The sequence below is a fragment of the Emiliania huxleyi genome (genome assembly GCF_000372725.1).
Source record: "Emiliania huxleyi CCMP1516 unplaced genomic scaffold EMIHUscaffold_377, whole genome shotgun sequence".
NCBI lineage: Eukaryota > Haptophyta > Isochrysidales > Noelaerhabdaceae > Emiliania > Emiliania huxleyi.
Genome location: NW_005199145.1, coordinates 8778 through 32096, shown reverse-complemented (window position 1 = coordinate 32096; position 23319 = coordinate 8778). Strand labels below are relative to the sequence as shown.

General features: G+C 65.9%; 6 protein-coding genes across 6 annotated transcripts; 1 reads left to right on the top strand and 5 right to left on the bottom strand.

Annotated features, from left to right (window-relative positions):
• Positions 1 to 931: 931 nt before the first annotated feature.
• On the bottom strand, positions 932 to 3387 carry EMIHUDRAFT_118068 (hypothetical protein; the record flags this gene model as incomplete). Its single annotated transcript, XM_005771620.1, has 3 exons — positions 932 to 1061; positions 2275 to 2317; positions 2589 to 3387. The coding sequence occupies 3 exons, from the start codon at positions 3385 to 3387 to the stop codon at positions 932 to 934; spliced, it is 972 nt and encodes a 323-aa protein (XP_005771677.1).
• A 2671-nt stretch (positions 3388 to 6058) lies between these two features.
• Positions 6059 to 6973, bottom strand: EMIHUDRAFT_458765 (hypothetical protein; the record flags this gene model as incomplete). Its single annotated transcript, XM_005771619.1, has 4 exons — positions 6059 to 6426; positions 6494 to 6673; positions 6744 to 6811; positions 6937 to 6973. 4 exons carry the CDS (start codon positions 6971 to 6973, stop codon positions 6157 to 6159), a joined length of 555 nt encoding a protein of 184 aa, XP_005771676.1. The 3' UTR covers positions 6059 to 6156.
• Positions 6974 to 8683: 1710 nt separating this feature from the next.
• EMIHUDRAFT_458764 (hypothetical protein) lies at positions 8684 to 11233 on the bottom strand (the record flags this gene model as incomplete). Its single annotated transcript, XM_005771618.1, has 5 exons — positions 8684 to 9161; positions 9240 to 9425; positions 9493 to 9614; positions 9692 to 10356; positions 10419 to 11233. The coding sequence occupies 5 exons, from the start codon at positions 11231 to 11233 to the stop codon at positions 8760 to 8762; spliced, it is 2190 nt and encodes a 729-aa protein (XP_005771675.1). The 3' UTR covers positions 8684 to 8759.
• A 4771-nt stretch (positions 11234 to 16004) lies between these two features.
• On the top strand, positions 16005 to 18909 carry EMIHUDRAFT_444936 (hypothetical protein). The gene is made up of 7 exons (XM_005771617.1): positions 16005 to 16076; positions 16164 to 16295; positions 16365 to 16769; positions 16848 to 17069; positions 17494 to 17850; positions 18039 to 18278; positions 18349 to 18909. The coding sequence occupies exons 1-7, from the start codon at positions 16023 to 16025 to the stop codon at positions 18508 to 18510; spliced, it is 1572 nt and encodes a 523-aa protein (XP_005771674.1). The 5' UTR covers positions 16005 to 16022; the 3' UTR covers positions 18511 to 18909.
• A 422-nt stretch (positions 18910 to 19331) lies between these two features.
• On the bottom strand, positions 19332 to 19862 carry EMIHUDRAFT_46324 (hypothetical protein; the record flags this gene model as incomplete). Its single annotated transcript, XM_005771616.1, has 1 exon — positions 19332 to 19862. A coding segment is annotated over one exon (531 nt), but the record flags the coding sequence as incomplete, so codon positions are not given.
• Positions 19863 to 20375: 513 nt separating this feature from the next.
• Positions 20376 to 22637, bottom strand: EMIHUDRAFT_75491 (hypothetical protein; the record flags this gene model as incomplete). Its single annotated transcript, XM_005771615.1, has 5 exons — positions 20376 to 21398; positions 21483 to 21881; positions 21962 to 22135; positions 22228 to 22395; positions 22554 to 22637. Coding segments are annotated over 5 exons (1848 nt in total), but the record flags the coding sequence as incomplete, so codon positions are not given.
• Positions 22638 to 23319: the final 682 nt, after the last annotated feature.

The window sequence follows — 23319 nt, the reverse complement described above, 5'->3', positions numbered from 1 at the left end:
CGTTGCTCGTTCTCACCGTCTTCGCTCCGCGCACAGCGCACAGTTGTCAGTTCTCAGCTGGACGAGATCGAACAGTGGTTGACAAAGCGGAAATATCGCGCACGAAAAACTCAGCGGCGGCGCCGCCGAGTTCCAAGAGAACAAAAATGGGCCCCGGTGCTGACAAGCACGTCAGGGCCCGCGGGATTGTGGTGTGCAGTGCTGGTGTGGAGTGTGGTATAGAGGCGTGGCGTGGTGGGATAGGGGAGAGGCGCGCATGGCAAGTGGCGTGGGTGGGTGTGTCGGGCGGTGAGGGCGGCGCACCTTCGTAGCTGCTGCTGGTCGGCCTGCAAGGTCACTCAGCTCGAGAGCTCTTCGAAAACCTCCTCGCCGGCTCAGCAGTCCATGCCCTTGACCTGGGCAGCGCGGGTGGTGGCGGGGTCGGGCGGCTTTGGGCCAATGCACGCGCCATAGGTGTGTCTGTGTGTGTGCGGGTGTGTGGTGTGGTGTGTGTGTGTGTGTGTGTGTGTGTGTGTGTGTGTGTGTGTGTGTGTGTGTGTGTGTGTGTGTGTGTGTGTGTGTGTGTGTGTGTGTGTGTGCGCGTTTCTAGCCGCGGTCGCCTTGGAGAGCGCCGGGAACCATTCGGACAGGCGAAGCGCCGCCAACGCCTCCGGCTCGAGACCGACGCACGCGAGCACCTGTTCATCTCGGGTGATCTCGGGTGATCTCGGGTGATCTCGCCTCAACTCGAGACCGGCGCACGCCAAGGGGGGGGGGGGGGCACCTGCGCGTCACGTGCCCGGACAGTCGTCGCTGGATACGCCGCGCTCCTTGCCTCAGACCGGCGCACGCGAGAGCGCCTCCAAGGCGGGGCAAGCGAGGGACGGCGCCTCGAGCGCGGTGCAGCGCGAGACGTCGAGCTTGCGCAGCCTACCCTCCCGGCCAGCCTCGCTCAGCCTCGCGCAATCTCGTCGGCGGGGGCGACGGCGAGCTTGCGCGGCCTCGGCGAGCGGACGCACGCGCGCTCGAGCGCCGCGTCGAGCAGCGCCGCGCACCCCGCGAGCTTGAGGTGCGAGAGGCGCCTGCGCGTGACGGCGGACTCTCCTCTCTTCTCTTCCCCCTTCTTCTCTTCGCTGCTCGTGACGGCGGACTCTCCTCTCTTCTCTTCTATTCTCTTCTCGGCGCCTGCTCGTGACGGCGGGCTCGTAGCGCACTTTTCCAGACTAGCAGCCCGCGGCGTGAGGTGCGAGGGGCGCCGCCGCCCTCGGCCTCGCACCATCTCGCCAGCCTCGGCCTCGACCATTTCGGGGTCAATCTCGGGTCAATCTCGGGCCACTCTCGGCTAATCAGCACCGGCCTCCAATCTCGGGTTCGAGCAGGGCTCCGCCTACGCCCAGCCCCGGCCAGCTCGGTCCCGCCTCCGTCGTTCTCTCGATCTCGCGGGCCGAGCTCGAGCGATCTCGCGGGCCGAGCTCGAGCGATCTCGCGGGCCGAGCTCAAGCGATCTCGCGGGCCGAGCTCGAGCGATCTCGCGGGCCGAGCTCGAGCGATCTCGCGGGCCGAGCTCGAGCGATCTCGCGGGCCGAGCTCGAGCGATCTCGCGGGCCGAGCTCGAGCGATCTCGCGGGCCGAGCTCGAGCGATCTCGCGGGCCGAGCTCGAGCGATCTCGCGGGCCGAGCTCGAGCGATCTCGCGGGCCGAGCTCGAGCGATCTCGCGGGCCGGGCGATCTCGGGCCGCGCGCAGTGGGAGAGGTCGAGCCGCAGCAGTGCCTCGTGGCGCAGGGCGGGCGAGCGGAGCGAGGAGCAGAGGGCGAGGCCGAGCCTCCGCAGGTGGGGGCTGTTCGCGCAGAGCTCCGCCGCAGCCGCGTCCTGCGGGCGCCGAGCAGCCGCGAGAGGGGGGGGCGTCAGGGGTGCTCTAAAAGGGATCCCGGCGACTGGCTCAGGCGTCGAGTCCTGCAGCGCCGAGCAGCCGCTGAGGTGTGCCTCGGAGAGCAGCGGCGCGCGGATCGTCGGCCGGCAGAGCGAGAGGCAGAGGGAGAGGCGGAGGGTAGCCAGGCGCGGTGAGCGTGCACACAGCCCGCTCACCGCCTCGTCGGTCAGCCTGTCGAGGGAGGGGGGGCAGAGGAGAGAGAAGGGGAGGGCAGGTGAGGCAAGGGCGGGAGGCGCGGGAGGCGAGGCAGAGGAGAGAGAAGGGGAGGCGAGGGGAGGGCAGGTGAGGCAAGGGCGGGGGGCGAGGGCGGACGTCTCCACGCACGCGCAGCAGGGCGGGGCCAAGGGTGTGGGCCGTGGCTCACCCGTCGCAGCCGGTGGCGATCAGCGAGCGGAGCATCTCCCCCCCTACAGGACAGTTCCGAGAAGGCTCCTCGGAGGCCGTCTCGCGAGAAGCGGGCGGAGGTGTCTCCCCTCTCGCCGAGAGTGGGCGACTGCAGGCTGCGGCAGTGGCTGACGTCGAGTCGCTCCAGCGATGACGCGGCGGCGCAGGCGGCGGTCAGTGTCTCGTCGCCCAACGTGTTGGCGGAGAGGTCGAGCTCTTTCAGGCGCGAGCCGGAGAGGCGCGGGGAGCGGAGGAGAGGGCACCCCGCCGCCAGGAGGTTGACCAGGGCAGGACATCGCCGCAGCGCGCCCACCAGCGCCTCCTCCGTCAGCTCGAAGCACTCGGAGACGTTCAGCTGCTTGAGCTGCGGCGCCGCGAGGCTCGGCCGGCGCAGCGCCGAGCAGCGCCACACGGAGAGCTCGCGGAGGAGGGGGGAGCCGCGGCAGAGGTCGTCGACGGCGCCGTCCTGAAGCGAGGCGCAGATGTACAGCGCCGCCACGCGCAGCCTGCGCAGCCCGCCCAGCCTCGGCCGCACCAGCTGCGCGTTGCAGGAAAGCTGCAGCTCCTCGAGCTGCGGAAGCGCCTCGGCGAGGCTCTCGAGGTCAGAGTCGGTGAGCGCGCCGCAGCCCGAGAGCTCCAGCCGGACCATCCGGCCGTGCGGCGCGACAGAGGGAAGGCCGAGCGACGGAAGGCCGGCCGAGAGCCTCGAGTGAGGCAGCCGCCAGGCCTGTGCGCAGTGCCGGCTGGCGAGGATCGGAAGCAGCCGCTTCAAGTCATCGAGGCCTCGAATGCGCAGCTCGCGAAGGGCGGGGAATCGGCACAGGGCCACCTCCGCGCGGGCCGCCGCGCCGGCGCCGCCATCCGCATAGGTGATGACCTGGCTATCGAGGGTTCGCAGCAACGAGTGGCTGACGGAGCGACGGCTGTCCCAGGCGTCGCCGCAGATTCGATGGATTCCGAGGATGATGTCGAGCAGGTTGTCGTCGGTGAGCACGTTGTCGGAGGGCGTAGTCGAGCAGGCGGCAGCGGCCGAATAGGTTGTAGTTGAGCAGGGTGAGCGGGCGGCGTTCGAGCTGCACGCTTGACTCTCCATTTTGGGCTTGAAGCTGCGGAACGAACTTTTTTTCTGACGTCCTCTTTTTCGGCCCCAGTGGAGGGCGCCCATCTGCACAATCTCCAGGCGGGGGAGGCGGTCAGCGCCGCCTCCCTGCCGGTGCGGGCCGTCAGCGTACACTGTGAAGCCATGCTGTCCTCCCGAGGTCTCTGATAAGAGAAGGTTCCCGGAAGTCTCCACTTTCTGGCGCTTGGCTCGGTCCCCCGCGAAAGACACCTGCGGGGGCGCAAGCGCGCCGCTGACGCCCGAGGGGGCAAGGCGGCTCGCGGCAGCTTCCCATGCCGCCTCCGCCTCTGCGCCCTTGGGTGCGGGCCCTCGGCGGGAAGGGGCTTCACTCGCCGCTTCCGCCTCTACCCCCTGGTGAACCCCCGGGGTGGCCCTGGTGATGGGTAAGCGTGCCTCCTCCTCCCGCGCGGCCCTTGACCCCGGGCCGCCGGGAAGCTCGAGGCCCCCACTCATGTAGCGTCTCTTCACTCGGATGCTCTGAACGGGTTTTTACTTCTCACACCATTAAAGAAAGAAATACAAAAAGCCCCCCCACTTAAATCGGCCAGCCGCCACTCCGCTTGTGGCTCGGCCGATTTTGCCCGAGTGGTCAATTCCCCCCACACACTTACTTAGACGAGACACGATCTCTATCTCAACATATCTCCTTCGACGCCGCATTTCCAAGTTTGGTGCCCAGCTCGTTGGGCGAGGGACTGTTTGAGCTCGCTATCTCCGATGGCGGCACAAATATACTTCAGTCCTTCTTGGAGGCTCGACTTGTGCGCCTCGAGCTCCTTTGCGCCCCTAGGCGTCGGTGGCGCAGGCCCGAGGGTATATTCAGAGATACCCTCTGAACGGGTTTTTACTTCTCACACCATTAAAGAAAGAAATACAAAAAGCCCCCCCACTTAAATCGGCCAGCCGCCACTCCGCTTGTGGCTCGGCCGATTTTGCCCGAGTGGTCAATTCCCCCCACACACTTACTTAGACGAGACACGATCTCTATCTCAACATATCTCCTTCGACGCCGCATTTCCAAGTTTGGTGCCCGAGTGGTCAACTATGACCAAACTTGGTCGGTTATAACCGATGGCGTCCACTCGATCGAACCTCGAGACCCCAGTTCGAGACCGAGTCTCGAATCTGTGTCATAATGCGGTTCGTATGCGTACGTCCGTGTGTGTGTGTGTGTGTGTGGTGGGGGGGGGAAACACGTGTGAACACAGTGTGTGTGAATTCAGGACGAGCAGCCCATACCGCCTAGCTCCGTGGACGGGGCCCCTCCCCCCTTCACGTACGGATCATGTAGTCCCCACAATCGCTGTCGTGGCTTGTGCTTGTCATGTGAGAAAGTATCCCGCGCTTTTCTTTCTGGACTGCTCTCGATGGCCTCCCACCGCATCGGCGCCCGCCTCTCTGGCCTCTCGCCAGAGAATCTCCTCGCCTTCATCGACGAGCAGGCGCCCCTCTGGAGCGCCGCCGCGCTGCGCGTGGCGGAGGAGCACGCCGCACGGGTGGAGCAGCCCGAGTGGGTGCTCTCCGAGGTCCTCCTCTCGCCGGACCTCGCCCCGCACATCCTCGCCCAGCTGCCGACCAAGGAGCACGCCATCAAGGGCACGTGCCGCGCGTGGCGCCGCGGCTGGAAGGAGACGCTGAAGACGCGCGATCGGCCGCGCCTGCTCGTGATCGGCGGCCGCGGCAGCGACGGCGAGTTCCTCAACTCACTGGAGCGGTACGACCCGTCTACAAATGAGTGGGAGGAGGACGCTGTGGCGCCGATGCCGACGCCACGAAGGTATATCGGCACGGCGGTGCTCGATGGCAAGTTCTACGCGGTGGGCGGCGTGGAGCGCAACGTCGGACTGTCCCCCTCGGTGGAGCGGTACGACTTGGCGACAAAAGCGTGGGAGGCGGTGGCGCCGATGGGGACGACTCGCGCAAATCTCGCAGCTGTAGTGCTCGACGGCAAGCTGTACGCTGTGGGCGGGTTCGGCGGCGGATACAACGGCCTCAGCTCGGTGGAGCGGTACGACCCGGCGCTGAACGCGTGGGAGGCGGTTGCGGCGATGGGGACGGCGCGGGGGGCCTCCGCTGTGGCGGTGCTCGACGGCAAGTTGTACGCTGTGGGCGGCGAATCCGATGACGATAGCCGCCTCCGATCAGTCGAGCGGTACGACCCAGCAACCAACGCATGGGAGGCAGTGGCGCCGATGGCGGCGCCGCGGTGTACCCACGGCGTGGCGGTGCTCGACGGCAAGCTGTATGCTGTGGGCGGATACGACGATTACGACGGCTACCTCAGCTCGGTCGAAAGGTACGATCCGGCTGCAAATGTGTGGGAGGCGGTGGCGCCGATGGCGACGGGACGGAACAGGCTCGCTGTGGCGGTGCTCGACGGCAAGCTGTACGCTGTGGGCGGCACGATTTATGACGATGAGGCTGAGGCCGAAAGGTCGGCTACCACGGTAGAGCGATTCGACCCGGCCACAAACGCCTGGGAGGAGGTGGCGCCGATGGCGACGGCACGGGCCTACCATGCTGTCGCACTTCTGATGGAGAGAGAGGGGCATACGGCTTGAGAGGCCACAGCTAGAGCGAGGTGTTAGAATACTGTCTCGCAGGGGGCTGCTTCTTTTTACCCATCTCCTAGTAAGGGTGTCTCTTTTTATTTCTTTACTCGTGTTTCTTCTTTTTACGAAGGAGAAAGGACCACAGGGGAGGGTGCGACTGAGGACTGTCCCATCCGCCCCCTACTGTTCCTCATCCAGGCAGGGCGACTCGACTCCTGTAAAGCGTCGCGCTCGCCACCCGGACCGCCTGCTCGAGCAGCGCGGCGCGCGGGAAGCGCGCGCAGGTGAGCGCCGCATGAGGATCGTGCTTGTCGCAGCCCGTGTTTTCGCTCAGCACCTCGCCGACCGTCCCCTCGGCTCCCGCCTCGGCCCACTCGCCGACGGCGGCGGTCGGGAACTGCACGCCCGCGCTGGTGGCCATGGCCTCGCCGCCGGTCGCCAGATCGCGGACGATCACCACCTACACGGACTCTCGGGCATGTCGTGGACGTGTCCTGGACGTCGCCAAAGTCTCGGAGGCTGACCACCGCCACATCGACCCACGTCTCCTCGTCGCCAGAGAGCGCGCGCAGCAGGCCGCTCTCGATCGCGACGGCGAGGTCGGCGCCGGCCGCCTCGTCCGTGGCGAGCGCCTGAGAGAGCCGGTTCTTGGCGCCGCGCATCGTCTCGTCGAGGCCCGTAGGCTGCTCCGCGACCAGCGACGGCACCTTGCGAGGGAAGGTGGCGTACTACTAAGGGGCGGAGGCTGGGGCGACAGTCGGTGGCGGTGGCTGGCACCTTGCAGCCGACGACAGTGCAGCCAGTCGCGGCGGCGACCGCCAGCAGCTTCTGCCGAGCGGTGCTCGCTACGAGGGCGACGCGTGGACGGGCGACGCGGCGACGGGCGAGGGCGTAGGCAGCGGCGGCGGTCGCAGCGGCTGTGGCGCCGACAGCGAGCAGGCGGAGCATGGCCGCGTCGTGAAGCAAGCACGGATTCGTATATTTGTTTTTGGTGGACCGGGCGTCATGCCGGGGTAGGTAGGGTAGGTCTGGGCTGTGTTTTGTGGGACACGCGCTTGTCCTTTTCTTTTGTTGGCGCTGCAGCTGTTGTCGTCCAGGAGCTTGCTGCAGCGCGTCCGCTCTCTGGCGCCGAAAGCATTCCCCCCGACCGCGCCTCGCCTCCCCGCAGGAGCGTCGTCGGCAGCGACCATGGCGGGCGGCGGCGACTTGTGAGCGCACCCAGCCACCGGCGCCGCGCAGTCTGCTGCGCGCCTCTTTCCTCCGCGCGTTCCCTGCGCGCGAGCCCACCGTGTCGCGCGTTCCCTGCGCGGCCCACCGTCGTGTCGCCCGCACGCAGGATGAAGGGCGTCGTCAAGAACTACCGCGTCTACTCGTGGTCTGGCATGGAGACCAAGGCGCGCAGCGCCTGCGCGCAGCGGCCGCCGCGCAGCAATAGTAGGAGTAGCTACCGGCGCGTGCGGCGTGAGGGCCGCCGCTGCCGCCGCCCGGCGCGTCCCGCGGCCGGGTCGGCGGGAGGATCTAGGGCACCAGAGGCGGACGCGCGTCGGGACGCAACAGCTGCTAAGAGATGCGGGCGGCAGGAGGGTCAGGAGGAGCGGGCGCGGCCTGGCGTTGGTCGCACGCGGCGGGTGGGCCAGGGCGGTGGCGGGCTCGCCCAGTAGCGGCGCCATCGCGCCCCATCCTCGTGCGGCGGCTCACGCCTCTCCCGCACCACCCCTTCGCAGGCGTTTGGCGGCTTCTGGTACGAGATCAAGAAGAAGGTGGTGGGCAAGGGGACCGAGGTCGCCTCCAGCTGGTACAGCTTCTGGCCCGCCATGCTCGGGAGCTACGGCCTGGTCAAGTGGGCCGAGGGCTATTTCGCGAACGAGCAGCTCAAGCACCGCGACTGACACCGCGACTGCGCTCCACCACAATATAGCCAATGTAGACTGGGGCCCGCGCGTGCAGAGCGGGCAGTAAAAACATTTAGCGCGTCTTTTCATCCTGCTACAGGTTTTTTATCGCGCCCCGGGATGTCGGTGATTCGATCGTGGCAAGTGGGCACCACTCTCCTCGCGCTGACTACATATACAGCGGCAATCACGCCGACACACACGCACCGCCTGCCGCTGCTCGCTTCGGCCCATCCCACTTCACGCACGCCTTTGCCAGCTTTGCGTGACGGCCGGCCGTCGGGCCGACGCGTCGGCGGCACGCCACCACCGCCTGCGCCTGACCCGCCGGCCGGCGGCCAGGCGCGCGGTTCGCTCGCGGCGCCGGCAGTCGCCCTCGGTGCGCCGTAATCCTGCTTGTGCTCCACTCCAAGGAGCACAACCCTTTCAGCCCTGACCCTCTGCTTGAGGTGCGGCGGTCCTGCTCGTGCTGTCCTCGCTGCGCGGCCCGATGGGCGGCGTCTCATACTCCTTCACCTCGTACTCGGAACTGACCATCGTGCGGAGGGACGGCGGCAACGAGCCGTCGTACGAGACGAAGCGCTCCTCGTCCTTCCAGTCAAATGTGCCAGGCCTGGCGGAGCGAATGGCGGAGCGCGAGAACGCCGCGGGCGGCGCGTTTGTGCTCCCGTTCCCGTTCTGAGGGACTAAGTAGACGCCAGTAGTAGACTGGTAGTCGCTAGTCGTGTGGGTGTGTTAGCTAGATAATCTAGAGAGAAGAGAGAGACAGAGACTGAGCGGTGAGAGCCGAGAGAGAGGTCCAAAAAATATTTTTGACGAGCTAATACTGGTACTGCCTACTCTTCTCTCTGCACATGCATTCGTCTAAGTTACTTTTCCGCCAGCGCACACTTACGAACTCCTATACCAACGTACGAGGTAGAAAATCTCGCCCGTCGATGGCCTCGTCGCAGACCTGCGGCGGGATGCAACGGCACCGCCCCGCAGAGAGCAACGCCAGAAAGGGGCTGGCCGGCAGCCCCCCCGAGGCGACGAGCGGGCACGCCGCCGGCTCGCACGGCACCGTGACGCGGAGGCGCGGGTCGCCGTCGTCGCAGCATCCGCGGCGGTCCCCCTCGGCGAGGTCGCCCCAGTGGTACCTCACTGCGACGGGCGGCGCCCCTCGCAGCGGCGTGAGATCGACCGCGACCTCGTGCGCGGAGATCGCCGAAGTGAGGGGCAGCGAGAGCCAGCTGGCGGGCCCCCCTGCCTGGTGCGCCGGGTCGAAGGGCGACGCAGGGCGAGGCCAGTTGGAGCTACGCGCCTAAAGGACAAGTCTCGGACATGACCTGGACGTGTCCTGGACATGCCTCGCAGGGCGAGGCCAGTTGGAGCTACGCGCCATCGCGAGCCCAGGGGCACCGGCCAGCGCTCCAAAGCCGCTGCTCGCGCCGCGCCGCCTTTGCAGCGCGCCGTGCGAGAGCGGGTCGGGGCAGTACCACTCCCGGCTTGCGGCGGGGCAGCTGGCCGCGCCCGCGGGGCAGCGCATGAGTGGGTGGAGGCAGAACTGCGACGCGTTGAGTAGCACCTGCGCAGCGGCGAGAGAAGAAGAGTCCGTGCAACGGAATGAAACAACTCGAGGAAGTCGTGTGGACCTGCAGCGGCGAGAGCGCGCCCGGCCGCAGCCGAAGCGCGACCCTCTCCCCCCTCAGCAGCGAGGAGTTGAAGCGCAGCACCAGCCTCCGGCCTCGGACGGCGCAGCCGGAGAGGGTCGGACCTGTTCACGGCACAAGCTGCTGTGAAGGGAAGTGTCCAGGAAGCGGCCGCGGACGGCGCAGCCGGAGAGGGTGGCACCCGCGGCGGCGCGCTTCCCGCCGTAGAGGTGCGCCGCCGCCGCCGCCGCGAGCCGCTCGCCAACCTGCCGCTTGGCCCGCGGGTGGAGGCCGCCCAAGACGGTTGCGATCGGCGGCGCCTCAAAGAAGCTGTCGCAAGCGGCGCGGCACGCCGCCGCGCCGCCAGCCTCAGGAGCGGCCGCACGACCCCTGGACACGCCGCCGCCGCCTGCCCAGCTGTTGACCCAAGCGGCGTGCGAGTCGTTGCACGCGCGCTCGTCGAAACGCTCCTTGGCCGCCAGGGCGGCGGTGGCGCGGGGCGGCTGGCCCGCCGGGTCGCAGCAGCGCCAGCGGAGGCAGGCGGCGCCAGGGTACGGCTCGGGGAGGTCGTAGGTGTGCGCCAGGAACGTGTTTGGCAGCAACGGAGACGGGAGCGTGCCGAAGCCGCCCGCCTGGGCCGACCTCAGCCCGCCGAGCTCCCAGCCGCCGTCGGGGCCGTTGCAAGCCTCCGAGCCGAGGCCCACCACTCCGAACGGCAGACCCGCCCCACCTGCGCCCCCGCCCGCCGCCGCCGCCCAAGCCGAGCGCCACCCGCGGACGAGCGCAGTGAGCCGACAGCCGTAGCCCACCCCGGAGACGGCGTCGCCGCCGAGGGCCTGCTTGCGGCAGTCGGACTCGCCCTGGTACCTGTCCAAACCGCCAGCCGTGAAGAGGGGGCGACGAGGAGCAGCGCGGCGAAGGAGGGACACCACAGCACGCTCTTGAGCGCCGTCGCGACGTGCGGCGCCACGTTGCTCGCGAAGAGGCTACCGCCGCCGGCGAGCTCCCCGCCGAGCGCGTAGCGGCACTGGGGCTCGCCGCTGCCCGGAGGAAGCCACTGCGCGACGGCGGAGCCGCCATAGGCAACGCTGATGAGACCGATCGGCGGCGGCTCGGCGCCGTCGCGTCTGAGCTGCCGCGATAGCGCATCCGCAAAGTGGTAGCAGACCGCGCTCGCCGACAGCAGCGTCGGCTGCCCGCCGCCGGCGCTGCTGTTTTCGAGCGCCGCCAGGTGAGCCGGCAGCCATCGCGCCTCTCCGCCGTACCCTGGCCGGCCGGGCTCGCGGCGCCAAGCGCAGGTGTGCTCCTGTGCACCGGCTGTGCGGTGGTACCCGCCGTCGAAGAGCACACGGATGCGGCTCGGCCTCTCGGCCGTCCGCTGCAGCAGCGCCGCGTGGCCAAACGCCGCGCCGAGCCCCATCTCCATGTTGGACTGGCCCGCGCAGAGAAAGACGTCGCCAAAGCTGACGTCCGTCAGCCGGGCGGTGGCCTCGGCAGCACGCGCCGTCACCACGTGCGCCGTCGCGTTCGCTGGCGTCGGCCGGAGGAATGCGCGCCAGTGGTACAGCCTGCCGCAGCCGGCTTCGCCGCAGCCGGCGGCGCAGGCCGAGGGGGTGACGTTGGCGGCGACCGTGTACCCGGCCGTCTCCCCGGCAGCGGTCACGGTGACCAGGACGGCGGCGGGCGAGGAGGCGCGGAGGAGGCCGTAGACGGACGCGGTCGACGGCGCCTGCTGCAGCACCATGCCGCTGCCAAACGACGAGTTGAACCAGAGCTGCGTCGGATGCCGGCGAGGCCGGAGGTGCGGCTGCCCGGTGGTGCGGCCTGCGACGACGCCGGCGCTCGTCTCCCTCCTCGATGGCAAGGGCACGCCGATGGTGGCTTTGGCGGCGACAGAGGAGGCGTGCGGCTGGCCGGAGCTGCGACCAGCTGAGGCGACGACGGCGAGGATGGCGGCGGCAACGGCGATCGCGGCGACAGCCGCGGCGAAGCAGCTCCTCAGCGTCATTGGATGCAACGTGGCCAAGAAATTCTTTTTCTGAACGGCGCCGGCCCGAGCGATTTCCGCAAAAATCTAAGAATTTTACAAACAAACTCCCTCGCACGACACTAGGTGTGTGTGTGTGTGTACTCACTCACACGACACTAGGCACGCGTGCAAGCCCCGCAGAGGTGCGGGCGAGAGGGCGGCCCGAGCCCGGACGGAAGGGCCCGCCCTCGACCTTGCTGAGGGCCCAACTTCAGAATCGTGCTTTGAGTTGGGTTGTTTCGTGTTGGGTTGGGTTGTTTGGTGTTGGGGTTGGGTTGGTTGCGGGTTGGGTTGTTCCGCGTGAGGTTGGGTCGTCGGCGCGAATGGTGAGGTCTCGACCGCCGCCGCTCACGCCAGCGGACGGCCACCATCGGTGTTTTTGGCTTCGCCACCGTCCAAGGCGTGCGCCATGCGCTCGCCGGCATCGAGCGAGCAACGTGATCGACCGAGCGGCTTGCTGTGTGGACGCCTTCTTGTGGCTCTCGTCGAGAGCGTTTTGCGTCCCGGCGGGTGGGAGAATATGTGTCGTCTGATGTGTCACTGTGTACGTCACATCGGTCTTGATAACAAGCACGGTCGATCCGTCGAAGCGATACACTCGTTCCTATCACGCTGGAAGGCTTGCATGGAGCTCTGCGCCGGCACACAGAAGAGCCGTGCGGCAAGAGAAGAGCTCGATGGGGAGCGAGAACCGTCAGATTTTCAGGTGTAACCTGAAGTCCGTCGCGATGCACTCAATCCCTCCCGAGCGAAAGCCTGTGGCTCTCTCGAACTCGTCGATATATTGCGGATAAACTGCTCTTCCCGCATAGCTTGCAGAGTCAGAGGCGCAGAAAGGCTGCGAGTGCTCGACGAGTCTTGCGAGCTGCGCGGTCAAACCTGGGGGGAACTGACCGCATCAAGGCGGACTTCCGAAACCTGGGTGAGCACCTCTGACGGTTCTCGCTCCCCATCGAGCTCTTCTTGCCGCACGGCTCTTGCTGTGTGCCGGCACAGAGCTCCGTGCCAGCCTTCCAGCGTGATAGGAACGAGTGTATCGCTTCGACGGATCGACCGTGCTTGTTATAAAGACCGATGTGACGCACACAGTGACACATCAGACGACACATATTCTCCCACCCGCCGGGACGCAAAACGCTCTCGACGAGAGCCAGAAGAAGGCGTCCACACAGCAAGCCGCTCGGTCGATCACGTTGCTCGCTCGATGCCGGCGAGCGCATGGCGCACGCCTTGGACGGTGGCGAAGCCAAAAACACCGATGGTGGCCGTCCGCTGGCGTGAGCGGCGGCGGTCGAGACCTCACCATTCGCGCCGACGACCCAACCTCACTCACGCGGAACAACCCAACCCGGGCCAACAACCCAACCCAACCCAAAAAGCACGATTCTGAAGTTGGGCCCTCTTGCTCTATCTACATGGTAACGGATAAGAAGAGAAACTATGGACCGGGACACGCTGTGGTTCAGACGTCCCCCCCCTCGACGCAGTCGAGTGACTCACATGAATGAATAGGGAGGAGAAAGTGTCCCCCACATATCACCACAGACGCAGCACAGGGGCTCCAATCCTGTCCCAGCCTGGGGGCCTCGGCTAGATCTCCAGTGGGGAGTGCGAGGGCTGGATCGACTGCAGCGAGAGTGTGGGTTGTGGACCGTCCCACCAGGGATAGCGTGTGGTGGCATAGATGTTCCCCTGGAAGTAGAGAGGCTGATGTCTCTCGCCCTGCAGGAAGGAGAAACTCAGACGGCAGAGTGAAAACTCCTCCCTGCGGCATGTGCGCAGAACGGGTTGCGCAATGTGCGGCATCGTGTTGAGGGCTCGGGAGGCAACGACGGCAGCGTTGCCGAGCTTGTACAGGGGCCTCAATCCTGTCCCCGATGGGGTGCGCCTCTCGCCGCGCGCGTAGCAGTCGACGCGCGGGTAGCCTCAGAGATGCGCAGAGCGAGATGCGGGTATCAGCAAACCAAGCCCTGGGCTTGGATGGGCGCGGCGAAGCCGCGGCGCAGTGGATAGCGTGAAGAACTCGAGATCGCTGGGATCTTGAGCCGCCGCTGCCACGTCCGCGTGCAAGCCCCGCAGAGGTGCGGGCGAGAGGGCGGCCCGAGCCCGGAAGGGCCCGCCCTCGACCTTGCTCTACATGGTAACGGATAAGAAGAGAAACTATGGAGCGGGACACGCTGTGGTTCAGACGGCACGGGACTGGCGCGCACTGGCACTAACACAGGCAGGTACACCACGGGAGCCGCCTAAGCGACTCCCGCGAGGACGGCGAGGCACTTAGCTCCGTGCACACGCAAAAATCTAAGAAACCACGGCGCGCCGCAGGCGCGGCCCCGAGAAAAGAGCCCTACCTTGGGTGGTCTGTTTTCTTTCTTTCTTTCCAGTGAGCAGTGTTGCCTCCTAATTTTAGCAATAAATACCAAACAACTCTAACACTCACATGTCATTTGGGGCCTGTTTGTTTTGTTTGTTGCAGTGTTGTGCGAGGGAGCTTTGTTGTAAAATTCTTTTTTCCGAGAAAAGGCCAGAGACGAGTGTGAACGGGAGCCCCAGCTGAAAATTTCTCTTCGCCTGCGGCGCGCGCGCACTTGAGACTTGTCACTTTCCAAGCAAGTCTGCGGAGGAGTGGATGGAGGCGTGTGTGCGTCTTCCCGTCATCCAGAGAGCCGAGGCGGCGGCAGACTCTGGCATCGCCCTCGCGGACCGCAGCTTTCCCCTCTTACCTAAAAACCCTTCGGGCCGGCTCTGTGGCTTGAGTGCCCTGGCCGGAGCTAAGAAACCACGGCGTGGGGTGGATGAGGGCTGTGGACGAGGCTTATAGAAACGGCGGCGTGCCGCGCAATCCTGTTTTCTTAATGCCCGTCCCGGAGAAGGAGCTGCTGGACCTCCCCGAGTTCATTCACGTCCAAGAACGAGTTCCTACACCAGGCGCAGAGGCGCTTCACGACGGTGGTCCACAACAGGAACTGGCGCGCCCTCGCCCTCGAGCTAAGGGATGAGGGCTCCGCAAAGTCGGCTCTCCCATGCCGCGGGAGGAGGAAGACGGGGGGGGGCAAGGCGCAGGCCAAGGGCAGGGAGCGGGCGAAGCATGAGGCTTGGCAGGAGGCAGTCCGCTTCGTAGCGGTGAGCCAGGATGGCGCCGGCGCCTTCCTCAACGCCATCCCCATGCGGGATGATATGCGAATGGAGACTTGGGCGATGCGTCTTTCGGTGCAGCGCCGCCTGGGTCTCCCCCTCGACGTGGCTTGCCAGGCCGCGGCGGCGGGCAAGAAGACTCGGAATGGGAAGACCCACGACGAGTATGGCGACGCTGCTGTCAACGTACCGCAGCAGGGCCACAATACCAGACACAAGTACACGCTTCGACGACTCATTCTCGCCCTACGCGCCGCGTGGGGCACCGCTGTGCGAATGGAGCCGACAGCCCACCTCGGTCAGAGTTACAACAAACGACCCGACGTGGATGCGGACAACATTGGCTCGCACGGCAGGCACTATTGCGGAGCCAACGTCCAGGTCGTCTGTTCCCTCAGCAGCAGCGGGGAGCACGGTCGGAAGGGCGCTTTTGTCGCTTTCGGCAACACTGAATCATTCTACCGGAACATGGTCATGGGGCATGGGCCCTACTGCGAGGAGGGGGAGGGGGGGGGGAGGGAGGAGGGGGGGGGGGTACCGGGGGAGCGGCATGGAGGGGGAGAGGAAGAGCAAGGGCGAGAGAGGGCAAGGGACCGGGCGCTGGCATACCAGCGGGGGGGCAGGGTGGTGGGCGGCGACGGCCGGTGTGACCGATCGATCGAGCTTCCTACCAGAGGAGCTTGTTCAGCGGGATCCGTCCGGGACAGGTCGGATGCACTACCTCACTGGGCCTGAGATCACCGCCGACAACGACAATGCCCGTCACCTCCGGGGTTGTTTTGTTTGGTTGCGTGGGTTCGAACCACTCCGGTATGGCGTATGGGCGAGCCCACCGTTCCGAATCGCGCTGTTCACTATACCTGTGAAGCCATAGGATGTACTCGGAGGAGGTGCGGCGGTACGTTCCAATGCCGCCGCCTTCACCGGGGATACGGAGGGTCGCCGTATGTATGGTATGTAGGAAAAGGTGAAGAACAGCCAGGCTCGGACTGGACACCAACGCGGTATGGGTGGACGCTGGACAGATGATGACGACACGCACGAGCGACACACAGACACAAACAGGCTCACACGACACACATCACAGCCAGCTGGCTGCCACACACCCGGAGTTGGCGTACACATAACTCAGGGCCACATCCTCCCTGACCCTGTCGCCCCCCCCAGCACTCCAAAGGACACAACATAGAATAGAAACTACCCAACGCGGCCAGAGGATATCCACCTGTGATCCTGTGTGAGCTCTGTGTCTTGGTTTGCCAACAACATACCTAAACCTCGAGAACCTCGAGAGAAGAGAAAAAGAAAAATGTCCAAAAACAGCTGAAGGAGGGGGCGACAAAGAGGACACTCCGGCGACTCTACGGGAATGCTGACGCTCGAGGAGGTGTTAGCCGACCCGGTCAACCTAAACTACTTCAAGGCGCGTCGCTCCTCCTCCACCCCAGCCCACCCGCTGAGTGTCGCTGTCGCTCTGCCGTCGCTCTGACCGTCGCCGCTCCGCCTGCAGCGCTTCTGCATGAGCGAGATGTCCACCGAGAACCTCCTCTTCTGGCTCGAGGTCCAAGAGTACCGCTCAATCAAGGCCCCGGATTACCGAGGCTTTGTGGCACGCAAGGTCTATCGCAAATACATCAAGCAGGCAGTCGGTCGCCTTCACTCCGCCGCCTCGCCGCCAAGGGGTTAATGTCATTTGTGCCATGCTCTGTAGGGCGCGCCGCAGCAGATAGGGCTCGGTCAGGCGGCGGTGGACGAGATCCGCGCTGCGATTGAGCACGGGTCGTCGGCGGATGGGGGCGCGAGCCGGGGCGCAGTTTACTCTGCGGCGCTGTTCGACGTGGTGCAAGCGTCGGTGATGAGCACGATGCGGATGGACATCTTTCCGCGCTTCATCGAGTCGCCAGACTACCGCGCGCTGCAGGCGCTGCACAGCGACGACAGGCACGTCGTCGGGATTCGCGACTTTGACCTCCACCGCTTCCTGGGTGCGGGCGGCTTTGGCATGGTGCTGCTGGCGAGGCAGCGCGAGAGCAAGCGCATGTACGCGGTCAAGGTGATCGACAAGCGCATCCTCATCTCGCAGAACCAGACGCACTCGATCTTCCGCGAGAAGGAGGTGCTTGCCCTCCACCGCTGCCTCTCTCTCCACGTCTCCGGCTGACGCCGCTCCCCTCCCCGCCGCCTCCCTCCCCAGGTGCTCGCGAGCGTGGAGCACCCCTTCATCGTGCCTCTCCGCTTCGCCTTCCAGACCGAGGACCACCTCTGCTTTGTGCTCGACTACATCGCGGGCGGCAACATGTACTCGGACCTCCTCCGCGGGCCGTACACGCACGCACGCGCCGTCTTCTACGCCGCGCAGATCGTCCTCGCCACCCACCACCTTCATGAGCTCGACATCCTCTACCGCGACCTCAAGGTCCCCTCCGCTCGCCTCTCTCTCTCTCTCTCTCTCTCTCTCTCTCTCTCTCTCTCTCTCTCTCTCTCTCTCTCTCTCTCTCTCTCTCTCTCTCTCTCTCTCTCTCTCTCTCTCTCTCTCTCTCTCTCTCCCTCCCTCCCTCTCTCCCTCTCTCCCTCTCTCCCTCTCTCTCCCTCTCTCTCCCTCTCTCTCCCTCTCCCTCCCTCCCTCCCTCTCTCTCTCCCTCTCTCTCTCTCTCTCTCTCTCTCTCTCTCTCTCTCTCTCTCTCTCTCGCTCGCTTGCTCGCTCCCTCCCTCCCATGCCTTCTCGCCTCTCGATTCTCTCCAGCTCCTCCTCTCCCCTCTCCTCTCGCCCGTTGCCTCTTCCCCCTGGCCTCTCCTCGCTGTCTCCCCCTCCAGCCCCACCGCCTCCCCCCTCCCCCTAGCCGGACAACGTGCTCCTCACGCTCGACGGCTACGTCAAGCTCGCCGACATGGGCGCGGCGCGCGGTGTCGCCGAGAACGGCAGCATCAGCATCAACAACGGGTCGACCACGTCGTGCGACAAGACCGCCAAGGCCGGCGCCCCCACGCTGCGCCGCCGCATGACCATCACGGGCACGCACGGCTACCGCGCGCCAGAGGTGTACGACCGCGACTACGGCAAGGAGGCCGACTGGTGGAACGTGGGCATCCTGATCATCGAGATGCTGACCGCCGAGAACCCCTTCCGCGGTAGCAACCGCAAGGAGAGCGAGCAGCTCACCAAGCACAAGCCGCTCGCGCTGCCCAGCTACATTCAGGTGCAGACACGTCCGAGACGCACAGCTCCGAGAGACGCCGATGCGCCCGCATGCCCGACCAGTGCTGGACACACGCTCGAGACTACCCAACACTCTCTCGCCGCTCAGTTGCTACCCCTGCCGCCGACTCCTCCCCCCGCTCCTCCCCACCCACCCCTCGCCCCCTGACGCCGCCCCCTGCCCCGCAGCCGGACGCGTGCGACTTGGCCTCGCGGCTGCTCCAGCGCGACCGGAGCCGGCGGTGCGGCTGCGGCGAGCGGGGGGTGGCGGAGGTGTATGAGCACCCCTTCTTCGCCTCGATCGACTGGGAGGGGCTGCTCGCGATGGAGGTCCGGCCGCCCTTCGAGCCGGACATGGACACGACGCCTCCGGCGCGGCAGCAGATCCCAAAGGCGTACGAGGGGAGCGAGCTAGACTACTTTTGCCAGGCGCGCGCCCACCCGCGCCTCCGCACCCCTCCCCCCTATGTCTGACCGGACGCCCGGCCTTGCTCACCAGATGGTCGACTACCTAAAGACGTCCCTCTCCATGCGCAACTCCTTCCCGCTGGCGGCGCACGATCAGCGCGCCTTCGACGGCTTCGACCACGTCTCCTACCAGGTCTTCGAGCAGGAGCTGCGCGAGTCGCAGGTGGATGACTCCAACCCGTTTGGCTTCTGAGAGGCCGTACGGCTGCAGCGCGCTGCCACATATTTGTTCATGAGCGACGCGCTTGGGATGCGAGGCGTACTGCCGTGCAGGCAGCATGCGATGAGCGCGTAAGCGATGCTATTTGGCGCACGAGACAGCGTGTGTTTGCGTGACCCCACCGACGGTCGTAATTTGATTCCTCGTGTGTCTCCCCTCCTCCCCCTTCCTCCACAGCATGTCCTGTATGCAGCATCCCTCTTGTGCTCATGTGCACTGTGTGTGCGCGGGGGGAGTTGCCGGCTGTGCCAGACAGTCGTCTCGCCGTGAGATAGTCTGCGTGCGATGTGTGGCGTTCATGATTGTGACGTCGGTGTAGATCTAAATGAGACCGCCTGGGAGCTGAGAGTATATAATCGACATGCCTGTTTTGACGCCAAAACGCGGGCCGGCAACATGCAATCCGCACACACCCAGGCTGCGCTGCCGCGAGCCACGGTCCGCTCCACGACGTCACGACCACCCCTAGCCCGATTGGGCCCACAACCGGTGCCGGTGCCGGTGCCTGTGGCCCTTGGTCCTGTGGCGGTGGGCGGGGGCGTGCTCCGCCGCCGCCTTCCCAACCCCCAACCCCATACATAGTGCACAAAGGCGCTCAGTGCGGCGCCCGTGGCGCCTCACGCTGCCGGCGCGGCCTGACCCCTCGGCGTGGAGGGAGGTGGCAGCATCTCCGTCGAGGGCGACTGCTCCCTGGTGAAGGAGAGGCGCTTGCCCGGCTGGTTTGAGGTCACGTCGGACATCGACGACTGTTTCGGTTGTCTCAGCTGCGACGTGCTGGTGACGGGCTTGTTGTCGAGCCACTCGCCCTTGAACATGACGTCGCCGGCGGGCGAGGTGTACTGGCCCTGCCCGTGGCGCTTGCCCTCGAAGAAGCTGCCCGTGTAGTAGCCGCCGTCGGGCTGGTAGAAGGTGCCCTCACCGTGCTCCTTGTTGTACATCCACTCGCCATCGTAGACCACCTTGCCTGAAGCGTCCGTGTAGACGCCCTTGCCGTTCTTCTTGCCCCCCTCCCAGTTGCCGACGTACGAGCCGCCGTCCTTGTACGTCCACGTGCCGTGGCCGTGCCGGACGCCCTTGCTGTAGCCGCCGGTGTAGCTCGACCCATCGGCGAAGGTGTAGGTGCCCTGGCCGTGCATGATGTCATCCGCCCAGTCGCCCTCGTACCGCTCGCCGGCCGCCCACCGGAAGATGCCCTTGCCCTCCTTGATGCCCCACGCCCAGCGGCCTTCGTACGAGTTGCCGTCCGCATAGTGGTACGTGCCCTTGCCGTGCGGGTTGTCGTCCTTCCAGCCGCCCTCGTACCGGTCGCCCGACTCCCACGACAGCACGACGCGGTCCTTGAGGTCCTGCACCTCGCAGGCCAGCTCGTTGAGCTCCGTTTTCATCTTGACGACCTTGCTACCCGCGAGCTGCTCGGGCGGCAGCGCGGCGAGCGCCGCCTTGGATCTCTCCCACTGCACGTGCAGCGCGTCGAGCGCAGCCTCCGCACCCGCCACGTCCTTGTTGGCGAGGCACACACGCACGGCCGCGACGCCCGACGCATGCTTGACGGCGACCTGGAACAGCTTGCGCGCAGCGATGCCGCGCGCGAGGCGCTGGCAAGCGACGGCGGCGCGGCCGGTGACGGAGCGGCGCGGCACCTCGAGCACGTTGAGCACCTCGGCGCGCATCCACACCTTGGTCGCGCCGACCTGCGCGAGGAGCGACTCCAGCCATGGCTCCTTGGGCGCAGAGTCGCCGGCGAGCTGCTGCGCGTAGTTGAGGATGCCGGCGCAGCACTGCTTCGGGTCGCTCGTCTCCTTCGAGAGCAGCTCGGGCTTGTCGAAGGCGACGCAGCGATAGCGGCCGATGAAGTTGGAGTGCGAGTACGAGATCGGGTATCCCGACCGCTGGATCTCCACCACGGCGGCGACGCCCGTGTACCGCAGCTGGCGCGAGACAACCTGCCCATTGAAGTCGTCGCAGCGCTGCTGCATGTTGGGCTTGATGCAGCGGATGAAGTGCTGCTTCGTCGCGGCCATCGTCTCGGAGAGCGCGCGAAGCGAGGCGCGGAACGAGGCGCCGACCGTCGCACGCTTCGTCTCGTCCGAAGCGGCGCGCTCCGCGAAGAGCGCCGCGAGCAGCGGCCGCGACGAAGAGGCGAGCAGCTTTGGCAGGTCGGGGTGGAGCGTGCCGCGGTTCTTCTCGAGCCAGCGATTCGCCGTGTACTGCACTTCGCCCGCGTAGTGCCGGAAGATGAACTGCAGCTTGTCGAACTTGGCGCTTGTCGCCTTGCCGTGCAGGTTGGCGCCCTTGCCGCGGCGCGGTTTCGAGTAGAGCTCGCTCTTGAAGGCGTTGTGCATCTTGGAGACGTAGCCCTCGTCGCTGCCCTTGGGCACGGTGCACTCCTCGTCGAGCAGTGCCATGACGCCGCCCTTTGAGTCGAGCAGCTCGATCTGCGCCGTGTTGTCCGGGAAGGAGATGTGCGCGCAAGCCACGCCCTCGCGCTTCCACTCGTCCTGCTGCCGCTTGATGATGGAGTTGGTGAAGTGCTGCTGCAGCGTCTCGTTGGTGAAGTTGATGCACAGCTGCTCGAAAGAGTTGAAGGTGAAGTTCTCGAAGCCGAAGATGTCGAGGAACCCGATTGAGCGCCCGCTGTTGCGGTCGATCGACCCCGCGCCGAGCGTCCCGTTCAAGTGCTTGATGACGTGATCGAAGACCGCCGAGTAGATGGCCCGCGCGACGGCATCGCGCGTATCGGCGCATTGGTCGGGCGAGAGGGCGAGCGTGTAGGCGGAGCCCTGCCGTGTCAGCCGCTTCGACGCGACGGAGGGGCCGCTGATCTTGAGCACGCGCGAGACCAGCTTCACCTCGAGCTCCTTCTGCTTGAGGCCGAGCAGGTCAGCGGCGATCGCGAGCGCAGCGGCATCGGCAACCTTGCCGGGGTTGTCCTCCCTGTCGGCGACGGGCGTGGCGGAGCGCTCGGGCTCGGCCTCGACGAAGCGCACGTTGCCGAGGGCGAGCACGGCCGCGAGCAGCTCAAAGATGGTGCGCTGCTCCGCCTCGTCAAAGCCGGTCAGCTCGAGCCGGCTGGTGAGGTGGTCCCAGCCGCCGATGTCGTCGATGCCTGGCGCCCGCGTCTCGCCGTCGCGGAGGTAGGCGTAGTCCGCCGGCGAATCCTCGAGGTGGAGCTGCGATCGCAGTGGCTCGGGCATGCCGGCAATCATGTAGTAGAAGACGTGGTAGTTGCGCTCGCCCGGAGGCGCCGAGACAATGCGAGACTGCTCGAGGAGGTAGGAGAGAATCAAGCCCGCGGAGATCTTCATGTCCTTACCAAAGTGGAGCGCAACCCACTTGCCGAAGCGCTGCGAGCACACGGCACGGGCACGCGCGTCAGGCAGTTACTGTCGTCACGGCGGAGAGGCTTAGGGCGAGGCGAGCGGACCGACGAGTTGTGGTTGTAGACGGTCATCGCGTTGCCGAACGCCTCAAGCAGCAGGCCAGACTCGAGCGCAGCCTCCGTGGTCGAGCCAGCCGAGCGCGACAGATTCGCGAGCGCTGACATGCACAGCTTGATCGTCTCAGTCTTCCCCGCGCCGGACTCGCCCGAAACGAGCACCTGCATCGCATCACGGGGCAAAGCAGAGTGGGCTAGTTGATGGGCTGGCGGGCGGGAGCGCTTGCTGGAGGGGGAGCAGCGGGCGTGATCACCGACTGCGGGGAGCCTCCCTTAAGCTCGCCCATGGCAGCATAGGCCCTGGCGACCGTGGAGTGGCAGTGGGGCGGGAGGTCCTCCGCGCTGGTTGACTTTGCCATCTGCATCATAGACGACGGCGCACACGAGTTGACGGGCTTGTACGGGTTCATCACCACGAGCACCTGCCGTGGCAGGTTTGCGGAGCGTTAGTGTGCGTGTCATCGGAGTGCCGAGGGCGTGGCGCTGCAATCGCAGAGATCAAGTGGCATGGCGGAGTCGGAGGCTGTGAATCGAGCGGCGCTTGGCGGGTGAGGACAGAGCGGGAAGGGTTGCGGAGCACCGGCCCAATGTTGGTGAAGATGGCATCCTTTTCAAGGCGTAACTTGAAGGCGTGTAGCATGGCGCCGAAATTGACGTCGCCGAGGCCCACCTACGCGGCATCCACCATGCTGTTGGCACAGAACGCGCAAACGAGCCTCTCAACGGTGCTCCCCAAGCGCACAATGTCGCTGCACGCAGCCAGCGCCGGCTCGCTCTCAGAGACGATGCTGCAGGCAGAAACCTCGGCCTCGGGCCGCTCAAACTGGAGCTCGACTCCCGGAGGAGCATCGGCGCGTCGCAGCAGCACGTGGCCGCTCTGCGGCCCACGCACTACCTCTGCTATCACCCATGCTGCGTCATCAGTGACGGAGAGCCTGCGGGCAAGCGGGGCACCTGTTTGAGCGAACGGTCTCGCCAGCAGGGAACTGCACGGATGTGGAATTTGTGTGACGGGCTGGCGCGCCAGATCTTCGAGCCGACCGACATCGATGCACACCGCCCAAATGCGCCGTGGGCGAACAGCGTCGCGCGAAGAACTAGAGCACTAGGGACGGACGACCCCGATCCTCGTGTCATTTTTACAAGGAACAAGGATGAGAGTGTCGACGTCGCCACGTCAAAATCATGTGTTTCTCTTTCTCTGCATCTCTCTCTCTCTCTCTCTCTCTCTCTCTCTCTCTCTCTCTCTCTCTCTCTCTCTCCCTCTCGCTCTCCCTCTCTCTCCCTCACTCCTCTCTCTCTCTCTCTCTCCCTCACTCACTCCTCTCTCTCTCTCTCTCTCTCTC

Coding starts and splice junctions, on each gene's coding strand:
- EMIHUDRAFT_444936 (XM_005771617.1), top strand. CDS start 16,023: ATGCTGACGCTCGAGGAGGTGTTAGCCGACCCGGTCAACCTAAACTAC. Junction 16,077..16,163: donor TCAACCTAAACTACTTCAAG/GCGCGTCGCTCC, acceptor CTCCGCCTGCAG/CGCTTCTGCATGAGCGAGAT. Junction 18,279..18,348: donor AGCTAGACTACTTTTGCCAG/GCGCGCGCCCAC, acceptor CTTGCTCACCAG/ATGGTCGACTACCTAAAGAC.